Source organism: Antechinus flavipes, chromosome 2 (assembly GCF_016432865.1).
Source record: "Antechinus flavipes isolate AdamAnt ecotype Samford, QLD, Australia chromosome 2, AdamAnt_v2, whole genome shotgun sequence".
Classification (NCBI taxonomy): domain Eukaryota; kingdom Metazoa; phylum Chordata; class Mammalia; order Dasyuromorphia; family Dasyuridae; genus Antechinus; species Antechinus flavipes.
The window spans coordinates 449,274,276-449,293,587 of NC_067399.1; the positions used below are offsets into that span (position 1 = coordinate 449,274,276).

General features: G+C 42.5%; 1 protein-coding gene across 1 annotated transcript in view; it reads left to right on the forward strand.

Moving 5' to 3' along the window:
- The window catches only part of VSTM2L (V-set and transmembrane domain containing 2 like), an 87,983-nt gene extending 68,962 nt beyond the window's left edge, over positions 1 to 19,021 (forward strand). Inside the window, exon 4 of the mRNA XM_051979360.1 lies at positions 16,937 to 19,021. Coding sequence (XP_051835320.1) covers positions 16,937 to 17,254 — 318 coding nt within the window. The 3' untranslated portion in view covers positions 17,255 to 19,021. The remainder of the gene's footprint in view (positions 1 to 16,936) is intronic.
- The last annotated feature ends 291 nt before the right edge of the window (positions 19,022 to 19,312 follow it).

The following is a 19,312-nucleotide window of genomic DNA, read 5'->3' on the forward strand; positions in this document are numbered from 1 at the left end:
CATTTTACAAATGAGGAAACTGAGGCAAATAGGGTTAAGTGACTTGGTCAGAGTCACATAATTAGTAGGTATCTTAAACCAGATTGGAACTCTACCTCCGATGCTGTATTCACTGCATCATCTAGTTGTCAAAGAGAAGCTAATAATAATGTTTTAATAAATTCTAGATCAAATCTTGTCTTTATCTCCTTGCTGGGAAATATTTCTCCCACCTCTACCAAGGAGGGGTTTTGGCTAGATCTGCAAGGTTCTTTCTCTCTCTGATAATCTATATTCATTGATTTGATATACATAATATACCTGATGGATAACTGAAGGAAGATCTGGATTTGGGTCTTGCCTCCAACACATACTGGATATAGGAACATTAGCACACTCCCTTAATCAATGAGTGCTCTGGGCCATTATCGAAGACTAAGTTATAGGTCACTAAATCCACAAAATGATGGGTTCAGCCTAAATACTTGTCTCTGTAAAATAAAGGCACACACAGGCTGGCCCCAACTTAGTGGTGGGTTCTGGGAGATACCGAGGTATCGAGGTGGCGCAGTGATAATAACATTTGTGGGTCTCAGTTTCCTCATCTGTAAAAATGAGGGCAATAATAGCACCTACCTTCCAGGCTTGTTGTGAGATATTGTATATAAAGTACTTCACTAATCTTAAAGGGCTGTGTGTATGCTAGCTATTGTTATTTTCCCCTCAGAAATTTATGTGTAAATGGGTTGTTTGGACCTCAGAACACTGAGAACAAACTTTCTCATAAAAATGGGTCATGAGCAATGAGATAAGGTTTCCTGGTCAGTCTGCGAAAGCTCATTCCCTCAGGCGTGTGGCCGAAGTGCTTTGTTCTTCTCCTGCCTCCAGTGTGTAAGTGAGACTATTTCTACAGGAACACAGTTTCCGAATTTTACCTCAGGAGACCGGGTCCCCGCTGTCTGCTTGGCACCTTCCTTTGCCACCCGCCTGTGCCTGCAGCTCGTGCATAAACGAAGGCAGTCTTTGTGAGAGGGGAGAAAAGTGCTGGGTTTGGAGACGGAAGGCCTGGGTTCAGATTCACTGATTGTGTGACATTGGGCAAATCGCTTAACCCCTCTGGGTCTCAGCCTCCTCATCTGTGGAACTAGTGATTTGGACTAGATAACTCCTTTAAAATGCTTTTCAGGTCTGAATCTGTGATCCTAGAATTAAAATGTTCCTGGATTTGAGATTGCTTACATAGATATACATGTGCATGCACCAAGTGTAGGTTGTCCCCAACGCAAGCTGCGCCCCTAAAATAAAATCACTTTGAAAGTGAAATCTTTGGAAGGAAAACATCTAGGTATTCACTGAAAAAACAATATATGTATATAATATGTAATATAATAATATGAAAAATAACACTGGCTAAAATCAGTTCAATCAGTCCAAAAAGGTTTTATTGTGCACCTACTATGTGCCAGGCTCAGTGCTGGGAAGCCGAAATTCAAAGGCAAACACAAACGGGGCTTCTCCTTGAGACGCTTACATTGAAGTTTTATTTTCTACAAGATAGAACAAAGAGCTTGCTCTGTTTTTGGACTGACCCACACATGTGCATGAACACGTGGGCACAGACCCGAGCCTGGAGGCACAGTGTGGTTGGGGCGTTGGGCGCAGCCTGCCCAGGTCAGGAGAGCAGATGAACCAGGGAGGGGCAACAGGAGCTGCAGAACAGAGAGGGCAGGAAGGACTCAGTGGGGAGCCCAGCCCCGTGCCCAGGTCTGCCCCAGCAGCTCTCTGTAGCCCCGTGCGTATGGAGACATGTGGATACACGTATTTGTGCATGGACACAGGCACCTATACATGTGTCTCCTCCAGCACAGCGGACTGTACCCCCGCGTGTCTGTCAGTAATCCCAGAGATGTGCACACAAACGCTCACCCACCAAAGCACAAAAGCAGCTGTTTTTGGACACAGTGCAATCGATCTCTACACACCTGATACTGAAAACAGCGGGTTCTGGGTCTTTATCATTCGGAATCCTTGGGGCACTATGGCTCTTTCCTCGGGCACGGTGCCCAGCCTCGGAGAGTAATGGCCCCTGGAAGCTGGTCGGTGGAGCTCCGAGACCGGGATCTTCCCTTAGAGACAGACGTCTCCAGGGCGAAGGCCGGGGAGGGTCCCATAGGAGTTTGCATGATCTTGGGCACATAATTTTTCTTCTATGGCCTCAGTTTCTCCACTTGTAAAAGTTAGGATTTGACTAGATGCTTGGTACCTAAAAATGATTCCAGTTCTCACCTCTCTGGTCCTCTGCTGCCTGCCATAAGAGAAGCATCAATTCTGAGCCGAAAGTCCTCAGACTGACCGTAGGGCCTGCAGAGAGAGAGGCTTCGATCAGTGCTCATTGACCTAAAGCGGTTCTAAGAAGCTCGTACGTGGTGGGATGGCTAGTAAAAACAGCAGATCAGCCTTTTGATTGCAGTTCTGGGACGGGGAAAAAAAGCAGATGAGTCTTCCAGCCCCTGCCCCACATCCTGGTCAACTCGGCCATCTCTGTCGCCCCGGTCTCAGCAGGGGCTGGAGCAGCCCACCTCGCTGAGACTCCCTGACTTGCACAAACTAGCCTCGGCAATCCGTCTCCTGCCCACTCCCCGGTGTTTCCATCAATAATTAAGAGGCAGCTGCATTTGTCAAAGAAAACGCACCAAGGGGACTGTGGCTCTGAGGCCCTGCTTGCACAGCCTGATTATCTGCATCCTGGCCAACCTCCCTGAGCCCGGCCCTACATCTGGGCCATCATGGCGGGGGGGCAGTGTCTCACTGGGGAGAGCGGCTGCAGGGTGAGGAACACGAGGAGGAGGGCGTCCCAAAGCCGGAGGGACCTCGGAGATCGGGGAATCCAGAACGTCATTGTATAACTGGGGCTGAGGCCCTGGGAGAGAGGGGCTTCCCCAAAGTCCATCAGCAAGGGATAGAGCTTGAACTCAGACTCAGTTCTTCTACCTGCAAACAGAGGGCTCATTACATGTCCCTACACATGCACGCATAATACACAGGAACAGGGAGATGATGTATACTTATAGATGTAACATATATTTGTATTTAGTTATATTATAAAATATATAATTATATTAAATAGAATGAAATACAAAATATGTTTATATTTAATAAATATAAGGGTATATTTATATAGTTTATGCATGCATTTACATTTGTGTAGTATATATTTACATACATATAGTATAGGTGTATATATTTACATGTTTACTATGTATAATATGTGTGTATTTACATCTATATTATAAATATAGCATTTACATATATAATATATGTGTATATATTCACACATGTAGTATAAGTATATAGGTATATATATTTTTATATATGTGTATATTTATATGTACAGTATATCTGCATGTACTATATACTATATAAGTACATATGGGTGTATGTATTTACATATGTATATAGTATATGTGTATATTTACATATATATTATAGGTATATATGTATATACATATAAATAGTATGAATATGTATATGTATTTACATTTTATAACATATGCATATATATTATTGTATATATACACATATATTATAAGTATATATAGGTGTATGTATTTACACACATATATAGTATATGTTTATATATTCATATACATAGTATATGTGTATATATAGTATATGCATATATTTATATGTATAATATGTATAATTTATATACATAGTATATATGTATGTGTTACACACATACATATAAATTCATGCCTTTTTATCTGCCATGGTACAAAGATGCCAGAGGGAGAATCCATACTTGGGAATATTGTCCTTGCACATGTTCAAAACAAAATTATAAATCATAGACTGGTAGAACATTAACTCTGGAAATAATCTTAGAGAAAATCTAGTCCATTTTACAAAGGAGCAGCCTAAGCTAAGGAGAGAAAAATGATTTATGTAACATCATGCAACTAAGAAATGGCAGCTGGGACTTAATCTTAGATCTCCTCACTCCAAGTCCAGTATTCTTTCCATTATATTGTCTTTCCCTTCCCTACACCTTGATTTTTGGTTATTTTTAGATATGTCTAAGTCTGTGTTTTTCTTGACATTTAGGGTTTTTCTTGGCAGAGATACCGGCGTGGTTTGCCATTTCCTTCTCCAGCTCATTGTACAGATGAAGAAACTGAGGCAAGCAGAGTTGAGTGCCCTGCCCAGTCATACAGCTAGTGCTTGAGGTTGGATTTGAATTCAGATCTTCCTGACTCCGGTGCTGGCATCCTATCCACTGTACCCTGATAAGACTTTCTAGTTCTTAAAGCCTTCCCTCGTTATCTCCCCAGATCCCATGTCCCTTCCTTGAGGGAGCCTGGGCAGGGACTCTTACTTGCAGTTTGCAGGAACTGAGGGAGCTGACGTAAGTCTGCTGCCTCCCTTGGTCAGATGGTAACCCGGGTCTCTCTAAGGTTATGATGGTGCCGGGACACTTCTGGCAAGTGCCCTCAAGCCGGAAAGACTCTGACCTTGGTTCCCTTTTGGGCCTGTTTCCTCAGAACCTGGTGCAGTGCTTGACACAGAGCAGGTGCTCAGTGAGCACTTGCTGACTGATTGACTAGTCCTGAGGATGGATCGTCGGTCACCTGAGTACTAGCCTAGCTAAATGCCGAGAGGATGGACCCTAGGAGCAGGATTTTCTTCACCCCAAAAACGCTTCAAGCCATCTGCCACAGAGCAGAGGGCTGGCATCTATGTTGGTGGAGGAAGCACCCAAATGGTTACTCATGGGAATATAAACTTAGAGCCAGCAAAGATCTCAGAAATTATCTAGTCCCACCCAAACACATGACAGATGAGGAACTTCCCGAGGTTAGAGATTTGTCCTGAGCATGAATTGGAAGCAAGAAGTTCGCTCTGGGCAGAGGGAACATGGAGATGGGAAAATAGGACATATGCACAGGAAACAAGAAGTCCGGGGTCAATCTGTAGCAAGTTGGAGGAAATTCTTAGAGGCTTTCAATAATAGGCTAAGGAGTTTGGACTTTGGACTCTAGGCAATGGAGAGTCACTAAAGGATTTTTTGAATAAGAGAGTGATGTGGTCCAAGTAGACCATTGGGAAGACAGGCTCTCAATCACATAATTAAAAAGCATGGTAAAAAAAAAAACTAACAAATACTTACTGAGCATCTACTGTGTAAAGAAAGGGCAATTTCAATGATGAGACTTAGTCCCAGGTCTAAGGAGTAAAGTTCTGGGAAGAGCGGTGACAAAATGAAGGAGACCATAAGAATAGAGTCCCAGAAACATCCATCCTTGGATAGGAATCCTGGTTCCTGTGATTAGGAGTCCGAAGTCTGTGTTCAGGTCTCAGCTTTGTTGTTTACCTATGCACATAGAGTTTGTGTTTCATGTGGACTTTTTCGAACCCGTAGTCCTGGCCTACCTTCTCTCAGTCTCTGTACCTTTACTTACATTAGTTCCATTCCGTCTCTTCTCCCTTCCTTCAGGTCTAAATTCAGGAGTGAGTGCCATGAATTCCTTTCTGACCTCTGAATCGCCCCCCTTCCCCATTCACATATCTCCCAAAGTGATTTTCTCTCCTTTTAGTTCTCATGGTATTTCTGTTTTTCTCACTCTCGATTGTATTACTTATTCACGCTCTTCTCTTCCTGGCCCATTAGATTATGGGCTTATTGAGAGTAGGGCCTCTGTGTGTGTAACTCTATGTCCCCGATCCCTACCGTCGACTATTAGGATTACAGAAAAAACGCTTAGGGATCAATAATTGTGGTTTACTGATTGATTATCAAGGAACTAGCCAAGACATTGACTGACCTATCTAGGGACTATCCACTGACCCTATGACAGATTGTAAGATATATTCCCTTGCAGCGAGCTGTGACCCCTTCTTATGGAGCGTTCTCAGTGAAAAGAGCACAGGACCTAGTGGTGGGTCAGCATTAGTATGAACACATCCTAAAACAAAGGATTGGACCAGGAAACTTCAAGGGGTCCTTCCTACTCTTAGGATGAGACCTTAGTTTGAGTCACAGGATAAGACCATGAATCTCCTGCTTGAGGCAGCCAGTTTTCCTGATAAGGTTTAGCAACACTGTCCCAGTTTTCCCAAAAACTAGAGGAAGGGGAATGTGTGACAAAGTCTGCCTTAGAAGAAAGAAGCCCCAGGCTTGGTCATGCCATAATTGGGCTTTGTGTCTTTCAGCATAATTAGGTGCTTAATTGCACAGCTAAACCATGTCAATGCATTTGTGCGAGAAAGTCATTATGATTTACGGGCGAACCTCTGTTTGTTAACATTCTCTTCTCCATTTGCCACCAGTTAGATTCTTGCTGAAAGGGCTCAATTTTTGGAAGCATTTTGGAATCAGAAGGTTTGTCAGCAGGGTCTTAAGCAAGATGTGCTTTTAAATTTCTGAAGCTTTAAAAAGAATTAATAGAAAACTAAAAATCCAGATAGCTCCATGTGGGGATGTGCCATTTATTCTCCATAGGCAAGAAGTCTAAACAAAGGTTTGAATCTGAGCACACTCACTAACTGTGATTTTTGGCCTCTCTGGGCCCTCTTGGTTTGCCCATTTGTAAAACAAGAGAATTGAATTTAGATAATATTCAGATAAAATAACCTGTAATATTTTGCAAAGAAACTGAGAACTGGATTCAAATCCCTTCCTAACTGTCATTGACTAGCTATGATTGTGAGTGAGTCACCAAACCTCCTCATGCATGTCTTCGGTGTTGCACAGGGCTGTTGTGAGGAAAATGATCTGTCAACCTCAAAGTGCTCTGGAAATAGGAGCCATTATTATTAACCTCCGCACATCTACTTGCTCTCAGTTCTGTTACTTGTACACCGCACCCCCCCCCCTCCATCCCCCTGGAGGATAAGTACCATGTTCACAGTGCACACATTTATGTAGGGGGCTGTCTCTCCTGTTGAACAAATACGGAGAACCTGCCAGCCCCGTGGCAATGAATCCTAATTACCTCATCAGAGGCGCAGACCCTGCTGGGTAGAATAAGGAAGGAGCACCGTTCTTTGGAAGCCTTTTTTTTGCAAAGACTAGGAAGGAAATGGCCCTTCAAGAAGGCAGAGATGTGGGGGAGAGAGGGAGAGAAGAGGGGGATTTGGGGCAGAGCACAAGGGTGGGATGTTCCCCTAGAGCTGCCCAAAGAGGTGATGGGGATGCATGGAACAAGGGCTGAGTTCCAGCCCTGCCCCCACTACTTACTCCATGTGTGACTTTTTTAGCCTTTCCTAACCTTGCTTTCCCATCTGAGACAATGGTACTTCCTGCCCCGCTGTGGCCTTAGTTTCCCCATCTGTAAAATGAGCTAAAGAAGGGAATGCGGTATCTTTGTTGAGAAAATCCCATAGCAACAATAAAAATCTGTCATCATGGTCATGATCTTGTGACAGAATGGATGGGAAAGTGCTTTGACAAATATAAAGTGACACGTAAGTAGGAAGAATGATGGTTTGGCCATTGGGGCGCGTGTAGTCCAGGAAGCAATTGAGCCTTTGAAGGTGACAGGTCAAGTCTGATCTCTTAGCAGGAAGGTGAAGGGTGAATAAGGGAGAAGGACACTCTCTCCACATATGTTACCATCATCCCTTTCAATTAATCGACCAAGAAGCCTTTTTTAGTGTGCACTGTGGCAGGTACTTAATAAAGCCTGTCAACACGTCCTTATCCCTTTACCTTTAACCTACTGAAACATGAAATGGAGAAATCCGGCGGTCGCGGGAAGAGGTCACTAGCCAATACCTCCTGGGAACCTCTGACCCTGTGGGGAGATGCCTATTTGCGCCTGTCAGCCCTTCCTTGTCTTCCCTAAGCAGGGGACAAAAGCGTTGGCGCAGGTAATCAAAACATCATGGGGCGTGTTCTCCTGCCCCCAGCCTCAAAAGTGCCCAGGATTTAGGAGCTGATGCTCCATGGCACTTTCAGGTTTGCAAAGCTTTTCACATATCTCTTTCCACAGCCCTGGGAGGCAGATGCTGCTGTTACCCATCATACTCATGAAATATAACATGCTGCTGCTGTTTGTGGGGTAGTGGCCAGAAAGGGACCAAGAGACCATTTTGCATCATCTCACCATTTTGCCTGAGGAATACCAAGACCCAGAGAGACACAGACACTGAGCCTAAGGTTTCCCAGCAAATTAGTGGCAGTGCTGGGATTCTTGTCCCTCAGTTTAAACCATTTTCTACGGCACCAGTTGATGTCTGTGATGGTGAGGTGATTTGAATTCCTGAGGCATAGGGAGGCTGTCTGGCTGGCAGGAGAAAGGGTTGGGGAATTAGGGAGATAGTGATTGGGGGGGTGGGATATATTGTGCAAGGGTTTCTGGGGGGAATTGAATTAAGGTGACAGAATGATTGTTAACAATCCTGACATTTCAAGGTTTGGGGGGAAGTTAGAAGGAATTCGACTAGACTTTTGTTTCCCCCTCTAAGAAATGGGAATGTAAATGTGTATTCTTTTCTCCCAATACAACTGAGATCAGAAGGAGGAGGAGGACGGTATGCAGAGCACATGGCACTCCTGAGGAGCAGGTCCTCTCTGAGCTCAAAGCATTATTACTCCATTAGTGGCTCGTAGGGTTGACAAATGAAGGATAATTAATATCCGTGAGGGAAACAGATGTTGAGGTAATTCACTCCCCGCTGTGCATCTGAAAAAGCATTTCCTTGGATTCCTCTAAGGTCGGGGACTTCGGGTGAGAGACTAGGCCCAAGAGCTTGGCAAGACTGCTCCAGCCCCTCATTTAGAGGGAATGGAGGGGTCAGGAAGCCAATCTAACTCATCTGATCGTCAGGGCCTCCAGCCAATTCCAGGTCCTGGTGCCTCAGAGGAAACCCATCACCCTCTGCTCCCAACTAAGAGGAACATGGAATCCTCAGATGTAAGGGTCACTCAGGCGTCTTCTCATCCACCCTATTTCCTGGTGGGATGGCACTTCACTTCTAAAGGAAAATGATTATTTCTCATCTGTAAAACAAAGATAATAACATACTTCTCATCTCACAAGGTGCTTGTAAGGACAGTGACTTATAAACTTACCAACTAAAGCTCCATAGAAATATGTGCTAGTATTATTCTTTTACTGGCACTCCAGGCTAATGCCTCATGATAGCATGAATCCATAACCATGCGTTTTTCTAAGGCCATGGTAGTAGGTTGCCAGCTTTCAGGTCCTGGTCTGTGTATGTCAGCTAAGGACGAGCCATGCTAACTGTGAAGAGGCTCAGAACTCAGAACAGTGGCCACTCGGTCATGCTTTTGGCCACACAAAAACCATCTATAAAGTCATATTGATGGACTAAACATCAGCCCCAGAGAGACCATAGGTCCTTAAGGGGTAATCATCATCACCATCATCATTGCTATTTTGTCCTCGTCGGTTTTGATGTGATTCAGCTAGAAATGGTTTGAAGACAAGTAACTATTTTGTTGTTATTCATTTATTTAGTCCATGTGACATGAATTGTTGTGTGAGTGGATAAAAATGACTGCTTTTGGGGAATTAAATAGAAGTATTAGGATTTAATATCTCTCTCATAGGCTCTAATGCTAGAAGGTACCCTAAAGATTTATTAGTCTGTTTCATTTTACTTATAAAGAAATTGACAAGAAAGTCTTAGATTAAATGGTGACTAAAGTCCTAGAAAAGGTAATTAATTAGCAGAGGCAGGATTCAAATTCAAGTCTATGGATCCTGAATCTAGTGTGATATTTCATCTCCATCACAATGCTTTTCAGCTACAAGTTCCTTTACAGTGGGATTTCTCAGTTGTGTGTGTGTGTGTGTGTGTGTGTGTTAAACCAGTTTGACAACTTGCTGAAATCTTATAATAATGTTTATAAATGCTAAAAAAAATGTAGCATTGCAAAAGAAACTAATATTAAAATACAATTATCAAAACAAACAAACAAAAAAAAACAAAACAAGTTCACAGACCTAGGTTAAGAATGTTTGTTTTAAACCCCAAGCCAGCCAGCTCTCTCTCATTATTATTCCAACTTTCAGACCTCTCCTTAGCACAACCACCCAGCTGTTTTACCGGATGCCAAGGCCCAAAGGCAGCTCAAGGACAAAGGTGTGTCTCCTTTCTTCAAGAGACAAGGCCTTGGCAGCTGTTTAGGATTCCAACTCTTCCTGAACCAATCCTTTTCAAAGCCAAGGAGATCCCAACGTTGTGTTCCATGGAGCTACCCCTGTGTGCCAGCCAGTTCTTGTCTTCACCTATCCACTCACATTATCAACCCCCTCATCCCAGATTAACTCTTTGGCTTTCATAAGAATAGGACCTGTTTTGGTCTGTTATCCCCTTGTGGCTGGGGATTTCTTACTTCTAGGGAATGCAGACCCATCTATTTGCACTGTAAAATCAGTTCTTAAATTCATGTAAACAGAGTCTGGCTAGTGCATTCATTGTGGGTTGTGCCAAAACACATGAAACTCAGCCATTCATAGAGACTCAGGCACATGGTCCAAGAGCAATGGCCTGTGTTCAGAACTGATGAAAAAGAAGAATGATAGTGACCAAAGAAGCTGGCCCATTGTCTTGCATTGGTCCCATGGCCAAGAGTTAAGACCAGGAAGTTTTGAGGGCAAGGCCATGGGATGTGATCTCATCGTAAACTGGTGGGTTAACTTTGTTTTGTTCTGCTGCCTAGAATTATACTCCAATTCAATACTATTTCTACCTCTCAGAATCCTTGTCTTTCAGGACTCAGGTCAGGTTCCACTTCTTCCACAAAGCCTCCTTGACTTGTTTATGCTCTCCTCAGTTTGTCTGATATTATTTTTAGTTAGGTACAAGTTGATTACTCCTGGTAAGATGTTTGCTTCTTGGAAGCAAGGATGGATTTTTTTTTAATCTCCATGTCTAGAGCAACATATAGCACATGCTAGCATAAGCTACATGTTTACTGAACTTAATTGAATTGTATGCAAATACAGTTGTGTATTTTTGGTTACAAGAAGACTGCAGAATTTTGGAAGAGACTAACTAAGTCTGTAGACTATTCTTACTGCTGGAAGGAAAAAAATCTGGTCCTGGTAAGGTATTACTATAATTTCTGCTGCTGGGGAGGCTGTCTGGTGGATCTTTTGAATTTGGGAGTTGTGACTTGTCATCAGTTTGGGTATTTGCACCAAGTCTGACACCAATATGATAAGCCTGGGAATGGGGCTGTCTTAGAAGGTATAAAAAGACCAATTTGGAAGAACAGATCAAAACTCTTGCTCTATCAGTAATGAGATTGAGTTCATAAATGGCCACTGTCCTTCTAATACAGGAAGGATAGAGAGAGCTCATCTCAAAAAGAAAGAAAGAAGAAAAGGAAAAAAGAAACAATCCATGATGCATGTCCTAACATGTGTAAAATATTTTGTAAATTGGAAATCACTATTTTGTTATTGTTATTGATGATAGTTGAATATTATCATCAATAATGCAGAATGTTAGAGATGAAAAAGACCTTGGAGACCATTGAGTCTAACCTCCTCACTTTATAGAAGAGAAAACGTAGATATAGAGAGAAATGAATTGTTCAAGGTCACAGAATTAGTGGCAGAACCAGGACAAGAATGTTCTAATATTCTTTCCATATTTCACTGGACTTTCATACCTCAAAGACTATACATGTTTACTGGAGTGCATCTCTAGAAAGCTCAAGTTAAAATACATTACCTAGGGAGGGAAAAAAAATTGGAACAGAAATGAGTGTCAATATAAAGTAATTATTAAATAAAAATTAAAAAAATAAAATAAAATACATTACCTAGAAATATTAAATAGTAAAATGGTACCTGGAAGTTCCCCCCCCAGCTAGTACCTGGATGATCAGATTTTCTGATGTGGACCAGGGCAATCTCACTGGAGAGAGATTCAGAGGCATGTCTTTAGTGTGGAAGTGATGATTATGATGATGTGTATACATTAAAGTCTTCAAAATATATATTAAAAAGATATCACCACATTTTAGCCTCACAGAAGTAGATACATTAACTATCGAATGCCAATGGCCATTAAAAAGAGACTATATTTGGACCCAGGTTGATCCTTTCTTTGGGGGCACCTAGATAATGTAGTAAATAGAGTACAGGGCCTGTAATTAGGAAAATTCATCTTCCTGAGTTAAATCCAGTCTTAGACACTCAGTAATGGGCAAATTATTTCACTCTGCTTGCCTCAGTTTCCTTACCTGTAAAACAAGGTGGAAAAAGAAATGGCAAATCACTCCAGAATCCTTGCCAAGAAAACCACAAATAGGGTTGCAAAGGTCTGATGTGACTGAAAAATGACTGAACCATAAAATCTTCCTTAATCCAAGCCAGCACTCTTGTTACTATACTATTTGATGGGTCTTTCATTGATGGATCTATGGTACTGCACAGACTCTGGACAGGAGGAGCAGATTCAGGGTACTAATGGCTATTTTCTTTGCATCTTTTCTCTTTTGGAAAGGCATCATGGAATAGTAGAAAGGGCACTGGAGTTAGGAGTTTTAGAGTTAGAAAACCTGGATTACTAGCTTTGTCATTATGGACAGATCATTAAGCTTCTTGGAACTTCAGTTTCTTCATCTGTAAGATGGAGAAAAAATGAAGCAATGTGTGATAATGGAAAGAATGCTAGATTTGGAATTGAGGACTGTGTTCAACTTCTGTCTCTACTGCATTCCTGTGTAATTTTGGTTAAATAATTTCACATTTCTAAGATAATTTTGGTTAAATAATTTCACATTTCTGAGATCCAGTTTCCTCACTTATAGAATGTGGTTGTTCTTCGGTTGTTTTTAGTCATATCAGACATTTTATATTGCATTTAGGGTTTTCTTAGCAAAGATATTGAAGTCATTTGCCATTTCCTTCTCCAGCTCATTTGGACCTGCCCAGCCAAGTTAAGTGACTTGCCCAAGGTAACATGATTAGTAGGTATCTGAGTCCAGGTTTGAACTCAGATCTGGGCTTAGCATCGATCACTGGGCCATCTAGCTGCCTGTTTATAAAATTAGGACTTTATATTAGATCATCCCTAAAGTACCTTTTAGTTCTAAGTTCTACAATATTATATCTCATAGAATCATTGTAAGGAAAGTGCTTTGTAAAACTTAAAATTCTCTAGTAAAGGGAATCTTTTTTTGTCTTATCCACCACTACCAAATGGTGAATTCATGATGGCCATGAACAGGACCCCTCCTGAACTATAGGAAAGCCCAGCTAGTCAGGTCCACTACAGGGTGAACAGGAACAGCCACTCCCTGCTGGGTCCTCATCTTTCCCTTCCCCTCTGGCACAGAGCCAGGGACCCAGGGCGGGCTATAAATCGGATTTATTGACCCAACCTGAAAGCTGCACCCACTCGGGCTGTGAGTAAGTCTTAAATTTCATCGGGTGATAAATACTAGGAGAGAATCAATTTGGTATGAAAGCTAATTAGCTGGCGAGCTGTGGCATCGATCTTAGCCTGATGCTTCTTAGAGGGGACTAGGTTGTTCAGCTATGAAGAAAGGGGAAAGCCAGGGATGAATGGGTCGGTCAATTGGACTTTTCCAGAGAGCAAGTAAGAGAAAAAGGGAAGAATCTGAGGACAAATCCCACATTCTTTATCTAGACTTCCTTCTTCAGAGAAGGAATGAATTAAAGGAGAGGCCTAGGTTATTGGAAGAGGTTTTTGAAAGATATAAAAAAGTTGGTTGGCTGCAACATAATTTTCTTTGTAGAAATAAGGAAATGGAATAAACTGCATTGTTTTAATAGGAGAAATAGATTTGCTTTCTCTGTAGAGAGGGGTAGATTAAATAGATTCTAAAGTCCCATCCAGTTTTAAATCCTACAAAATAAGGAAGGAAGTAATTTGGGGTTATTTTTGGAGAAATAAAAACATGGAATAGTTCTTTATCCTTACAAGGTCTTCTCCTAGTCAAGCTTTGAGAATGATGTAAAACTTAGAGATGTGTTAGCTCCTTCTATCTACTCCAGTATCTGTAACCAGAATTTCTCTGAAGAAGAGATGAGACAGGGTGTTCTACAGCAAAATTGTCCAACTCCTGGAAGGCCTGAAGAATAGCTAGGTGATGCCAAATTATTCTCTTTTCTACTAACTGGATACAGCAGGCCAACATGGGAAATTTACCGTGTTAGCATTAACCATTGATAAACAGTGATATCGTAGAATCAAAACCAATATGCTAATTTATATTTGGATATAGGACCTTGGGTCTCCTTTCAGTTTTCTTGGTCTTCAGAAATATTCCTTTTCCTCATGTTCTTGCTCTTCCTCTTCTTCCTTTTTCATTCAATTTAACTTAGCAAGCATTTTTACACATATACTGTATACAAAACCCTGAAAATACAAAGATAAAGGTTAAAAATAGCCTCTACCTTCACGTTGCTTGTATTACACTGGAAGATAAAACATGTGATTATATAAATAAATAAAAGATACTTTGAGGAGAGAGAAAGAGCTACTAATCAGGAAGTTCAAGGAAGATTTTCTTTAGGAGATGAATTGAGCTCTGAAAGAAATGAATGATTCTGTGAGGTGAAAGTGAGGATGGAATGCACCATAAACTTATAATAATATTGATTTAGCCAGTTAATTAGATGTACTTATTAGGCACCTTACTTCAAGGATCCATGATTTCATAGTTGTGATCTCTCTCTCCACTGATGCATATCAGAACCCTCCATAGTTTATGAGTTAGCATGATGCAGATGAAAAAAGCAGTTAGTCTGAAGTTGGAAGACCTGGCTTCAAATCTCATCTCTGCCACTTACTGACTTTGTAACTCTGGGTGAGTCATTTAACTTCTCTGAACCTCAGTTTCCTAATTTGTAAAATGAGGGGGCTGGACTAGATAGTCTCGAAACTCTTAACATTCAAAATACATATGAGAGAGAGTAATAGGTTGCTTCGATCACAATAATTCATAATCCAGTGGCCACCCTTCTAGTGATAAGCTTTTCTATACTCAGTTAAGTTGCCCTTCAGATATTGGACACACAGATGGGCCACGCATTAAGTCCACAATGGCGCTTTCCTAGCCAAGTAGGAGGTCCTAAAGGTTGAAGTTCAATAGTGTAGGCTTTATGACCCAACAGCCGTTATTTCCAGGTCACAGTGAGACATCAGATGATGTAAAAATCCTTTCCACTCATTTAACTTAGCAAGGTATAGCACTGTTAGTAGTTTGTAGTTAGTGTGTTAGTAGTTAGTAGTTAATAAGGATTATTATTCCCATTCTATATGTTGGGAAAATGTGACTTAAAGTGGTGAAGTATCTTGTCTGTGATCACATGGTTACTGTCACAGCTGGGACTTAAACACAGATTTTCCAAGTCTGAGTCCAATGCTTTTTTCAATGCACCATACTGCCTTTACACATTCCATATCCACACACCTATACCCACACACCACACTAACTTTCACTTATGTAGCACTTGAAGTTTTATAAATTGCTTGCCTTTCAACAATTATTCAGTACTAACAAATCTTAGTATTTGTGTATTAGTTTAGGCTTTTTGAGTCTCAAAGAGGAATCCAAACATATTTTCTAACAGAAAACACAGAATATAAGACTTGAAAAGGCCCTAGAACTTAAAACACAAAATGACCTTGTAAAGGATCTTAAGGATCACTTAGTCCTATCAATTTACAAACCAAACCAAATCCCAAAGAGGGGGGAGAGAACTTAGTAAATGGGCATTAGTAAATGCAGTTTTCAAAGGGAAGAAGGTGCTGCCCAGATGTTTGTTGACTGATTGGTGATAACAGGCATTTGATGACTGAGCCGTACCCTCAGGCTGCAGACTTCTCCCTACGAGCCTCTGGGGACCAAACTGGGCCAAATTTCAGTGAGCTCAAGCAGCTGTTTTCCCTGCAGGAAACACTAGCCTCTGGGAACTGTCCACAGTGCTGAGACCTAGCCAGCATCCTGGGAGCTGTCCACAGTTCTGGAAGCCCTCTACTTTTGAAACTAATACATGAGGGCGGTATTTATAACACATGAGAAAAGGACCCTGCTCCACTCTCCATATTGAATCAAATTGTACATGAACTCCTATTATAACATCAAGACTGATTAAACACATGGTTTCTTGAACCTGCCTGACCTCACATCATGTTTTCCTGTTTGCTCCTTGGATCCTATCATTTCCATGCTCCTGACCTTTTCTTCTAGACTTCAGATGTGTCTCCTTCCTTTGTTTCTTGTATTCTTGGATTATCATGCAAACTGCTATGATAACTCAACACTTTTCTCTCTGGAAAATCTTCCTATTTCTGGTCCCTCATGAATTGAGATGTTACTACTATGAATTGTCCTGTTCAGATCAGACCAGTTTGCTGCTACTGTAGCCTCATGCCACATTCTAACCAGTTCTACATAGCCCCGAACAATCATTTAAGCTATCTCTATGAAGAGATTCAAAAACAGATCCATCTTGTGTTTTAAGTTCTAAGGGCCTTTCCAAGTCTTATATTCTGAGTTTTGTGTTATAAAGATCCTACCAGATCCAATATCCCAGCTCTATGTTCAAAAGACCATCCCAACTCTCATTTTCTGTACTTAGGACCTTTTCAGTTCAGTCTATATTTCTAGGGCCCTTCCAGCTTTGTCATTTTATGTTCAGTGTTCTTTTATAGCTCTGCTAGTCTCTGTTTTGTATCTCTCATTTCAAGCAATATATGCTTGAGCTGTGAGGAGAGAAAGAAGTAAATCCCACTAGATTTTAAATCCATTATGTCTCTGGGCCTTGATCTTGGGGTATGTGTATGGATTTTGTGGAAATATACATTGAGAATGGAGAACAAGAAACTCCTTCTCTTATGAACTCTGGTCTTATTGGGCTAATATCTGATGCACTGGTTCTGCCCCACATCGAATACTTCTTCAGCCTGTCACTTCTAACCTCCTTCTCTACCCTTTCTTTAGGTGGTCAAGGTGGTTGGCAGCAACATATCTCACAAGCTCCGCCTGTCCCGGGTGAAGCCCACAGATGAGGGGACCTACGAGTGCCGAGTGATTGATTTCAGTGATGGGAAAGCCCGGCACCACAAGGTCAAAGCCTACCTTCGGGTGGACCCTGGCGAGAACTCCGTCCTTCATCACCATGGTCACGGCCCCTCCCTCCACTTGCAGGATACCCCACTGTTGGGGGGGCAGCCTGCAGCTCCTGCTCCACCCCCACCACCCCCAAAACCAGGCAAGGAGCTGAAGAAGCGGTCAGTAGATGCTGCCTGTGCTCTGTAGACTGACACTCCTTCATTCCCTTTGCCCACCCACCCCACCCTGGTGGCTCAGAGAGAGTGGGAGGGTCACTCCTTCCCCAGTCCCTCTGCCTTTCTTTCTTCCCTCCCTCCTCCCTCCACTGTACAGAGTGCATGAGGAGCAGGGCCTGGGCCAGAGGAATGCCCTGGATCCAGACACCATTGAATTGATGTTGACCCAACTGGGCCCTTGTGTGTCCCCCAGCAGCGGCCCTTATTGCTCTCCCCATGCTCAGCATGTGAGCCCCTGTACCCTCCCTTCAGCCATTTTCCTTCTCTATAAAATGAAGCAGTTGGACTAAATGATCTCCAAGGTTCCTTTCTGCTCTAAACCCAGTTCTCCTATGGCCATTGCTTTTTCAGGTTCTTCTAGGAGTGGAGAGTGGTGGGTATGTGGTTGGGACTGGGGCTTTGGAGACTGACAGGAAAAAGGCATTATAGGGATTCTGAAGCCATGGCTATTGGAAATTGGGGGTAGGATGAAGGTGCTGTTCCTGTGCCACAGGGTGTAATCTCTCCGCACCTAGGGGTCCACACAGTGCCCCATTTCACTTCCAGCTTTGGTGAAGTCCTGTGTTTTGCTTTTCTTGTTGGGCCCAAGCCCAAAGATTTAGCTTGTTCTTGCTTTCATCGCTGTGTCCTGGGCACAATCTACTCCCCTTATCATCCAGTTTCATCACTATGCCAAGATCTGGCCATGCTAACCAAGCAGCTAGTCCCACTACCCACACTTGTATATTGTAAATAGCAAATAGCCCAGATGAATGTTCTTTCCTTTGATGTGTATGTGTGTGTAGGGAGGTCAGGGGACAAAGGAGGAGGTTGTTATGAGAAACCTCCCTATTCAATGGGACTAGAACAGGTTTGAAAGGACCCCAAACTGGCAACCCATAGCCTCTACAGAATCGCAGACCTTTTTGGAAGCCTGGCCCCAGCAAGGAAGCTCTTTGCTGCCTGGATGGGTCCAGGACTGAGGTGTGTGGGAAGGGGCTGTGAACAATCTTTAAATCTTTATAGTTTGCATTTCTGTTATTCCTTTCATCCCAAGGCTTCCAAGTAATTTATTGTACCTTTCTCTGTTCTTGGAAGAACCTAGAATCAAACCCAGGAGCCCCCTTATTTTTCAGGGCTCATTTCTGGACCCTCCTCCCTTTGCCACCTTCATTTCCCCTCCATGCAAAGTTTTGCACCAGCAGGGGCCCCACCTTCCCAACCTCATTCACTTTAATCTGAGGTTTCTCCCAGAAGGCCCCCCTCCCTCTTCCTGTCAACCTCACAAACTCCAGGGCCTGTTCTGATCCAATGCAGCTGAGTCCACCTCTCTGAGGGGATCCTCTGGGGCCCAGTGACATCTTTGCCCATGGCCCCATACCTTTCTCATACCCACACTTGCATTGTCTTGTCCTTTTTACCCCTCTGCCCCACAAGGATTTGTAAATATTTCTAATGGGCCTAACCCTTCACCCCCACTCCTCCCATACACACACACACACACACACACACACACACACACACACACAGGGTTCTACTGCCCTGGCCACTGCCTGACTGAAGAGGGAGCATAGTAAGAAGGGAGAAGGCAAAGATTCCTTGGGTAGAGACCCCTCACAAGTCTTTTGCATCAATACAGAAGGGTGTGACCACAGGTTATAACACTGGGGGCTCAGCACCTGTTGGGCCTTCTTCATATCCACATGATCCAATCTGTGATTATCAGCCTTGCTGAAGTGAATAAAGCTGTTTAAATGAAGTTCTGGTTGAGCCTCTTTCTGTGACATGAGTCGATCATTTATTCAGTCAATCAGCCAGCATTTTAAATCATCCAGATAGTGTCAGATACTGGAAATATAAAGCCAAAAGTGAAATAGAAACAGAAATACCCCTCATTTTCCACTGGGAGCTAAACTTAAGTTCATTCATTCAACAAGTTGTCTTTAAGCCCTACTAGGCTTTGGGGTTGACAAGAGAAGGAACAATCTCTCTGCTTTTCCTACTCAAATCTGATCTTTTTTTTAAAGAAAAGGGACAATGTAGTACATAA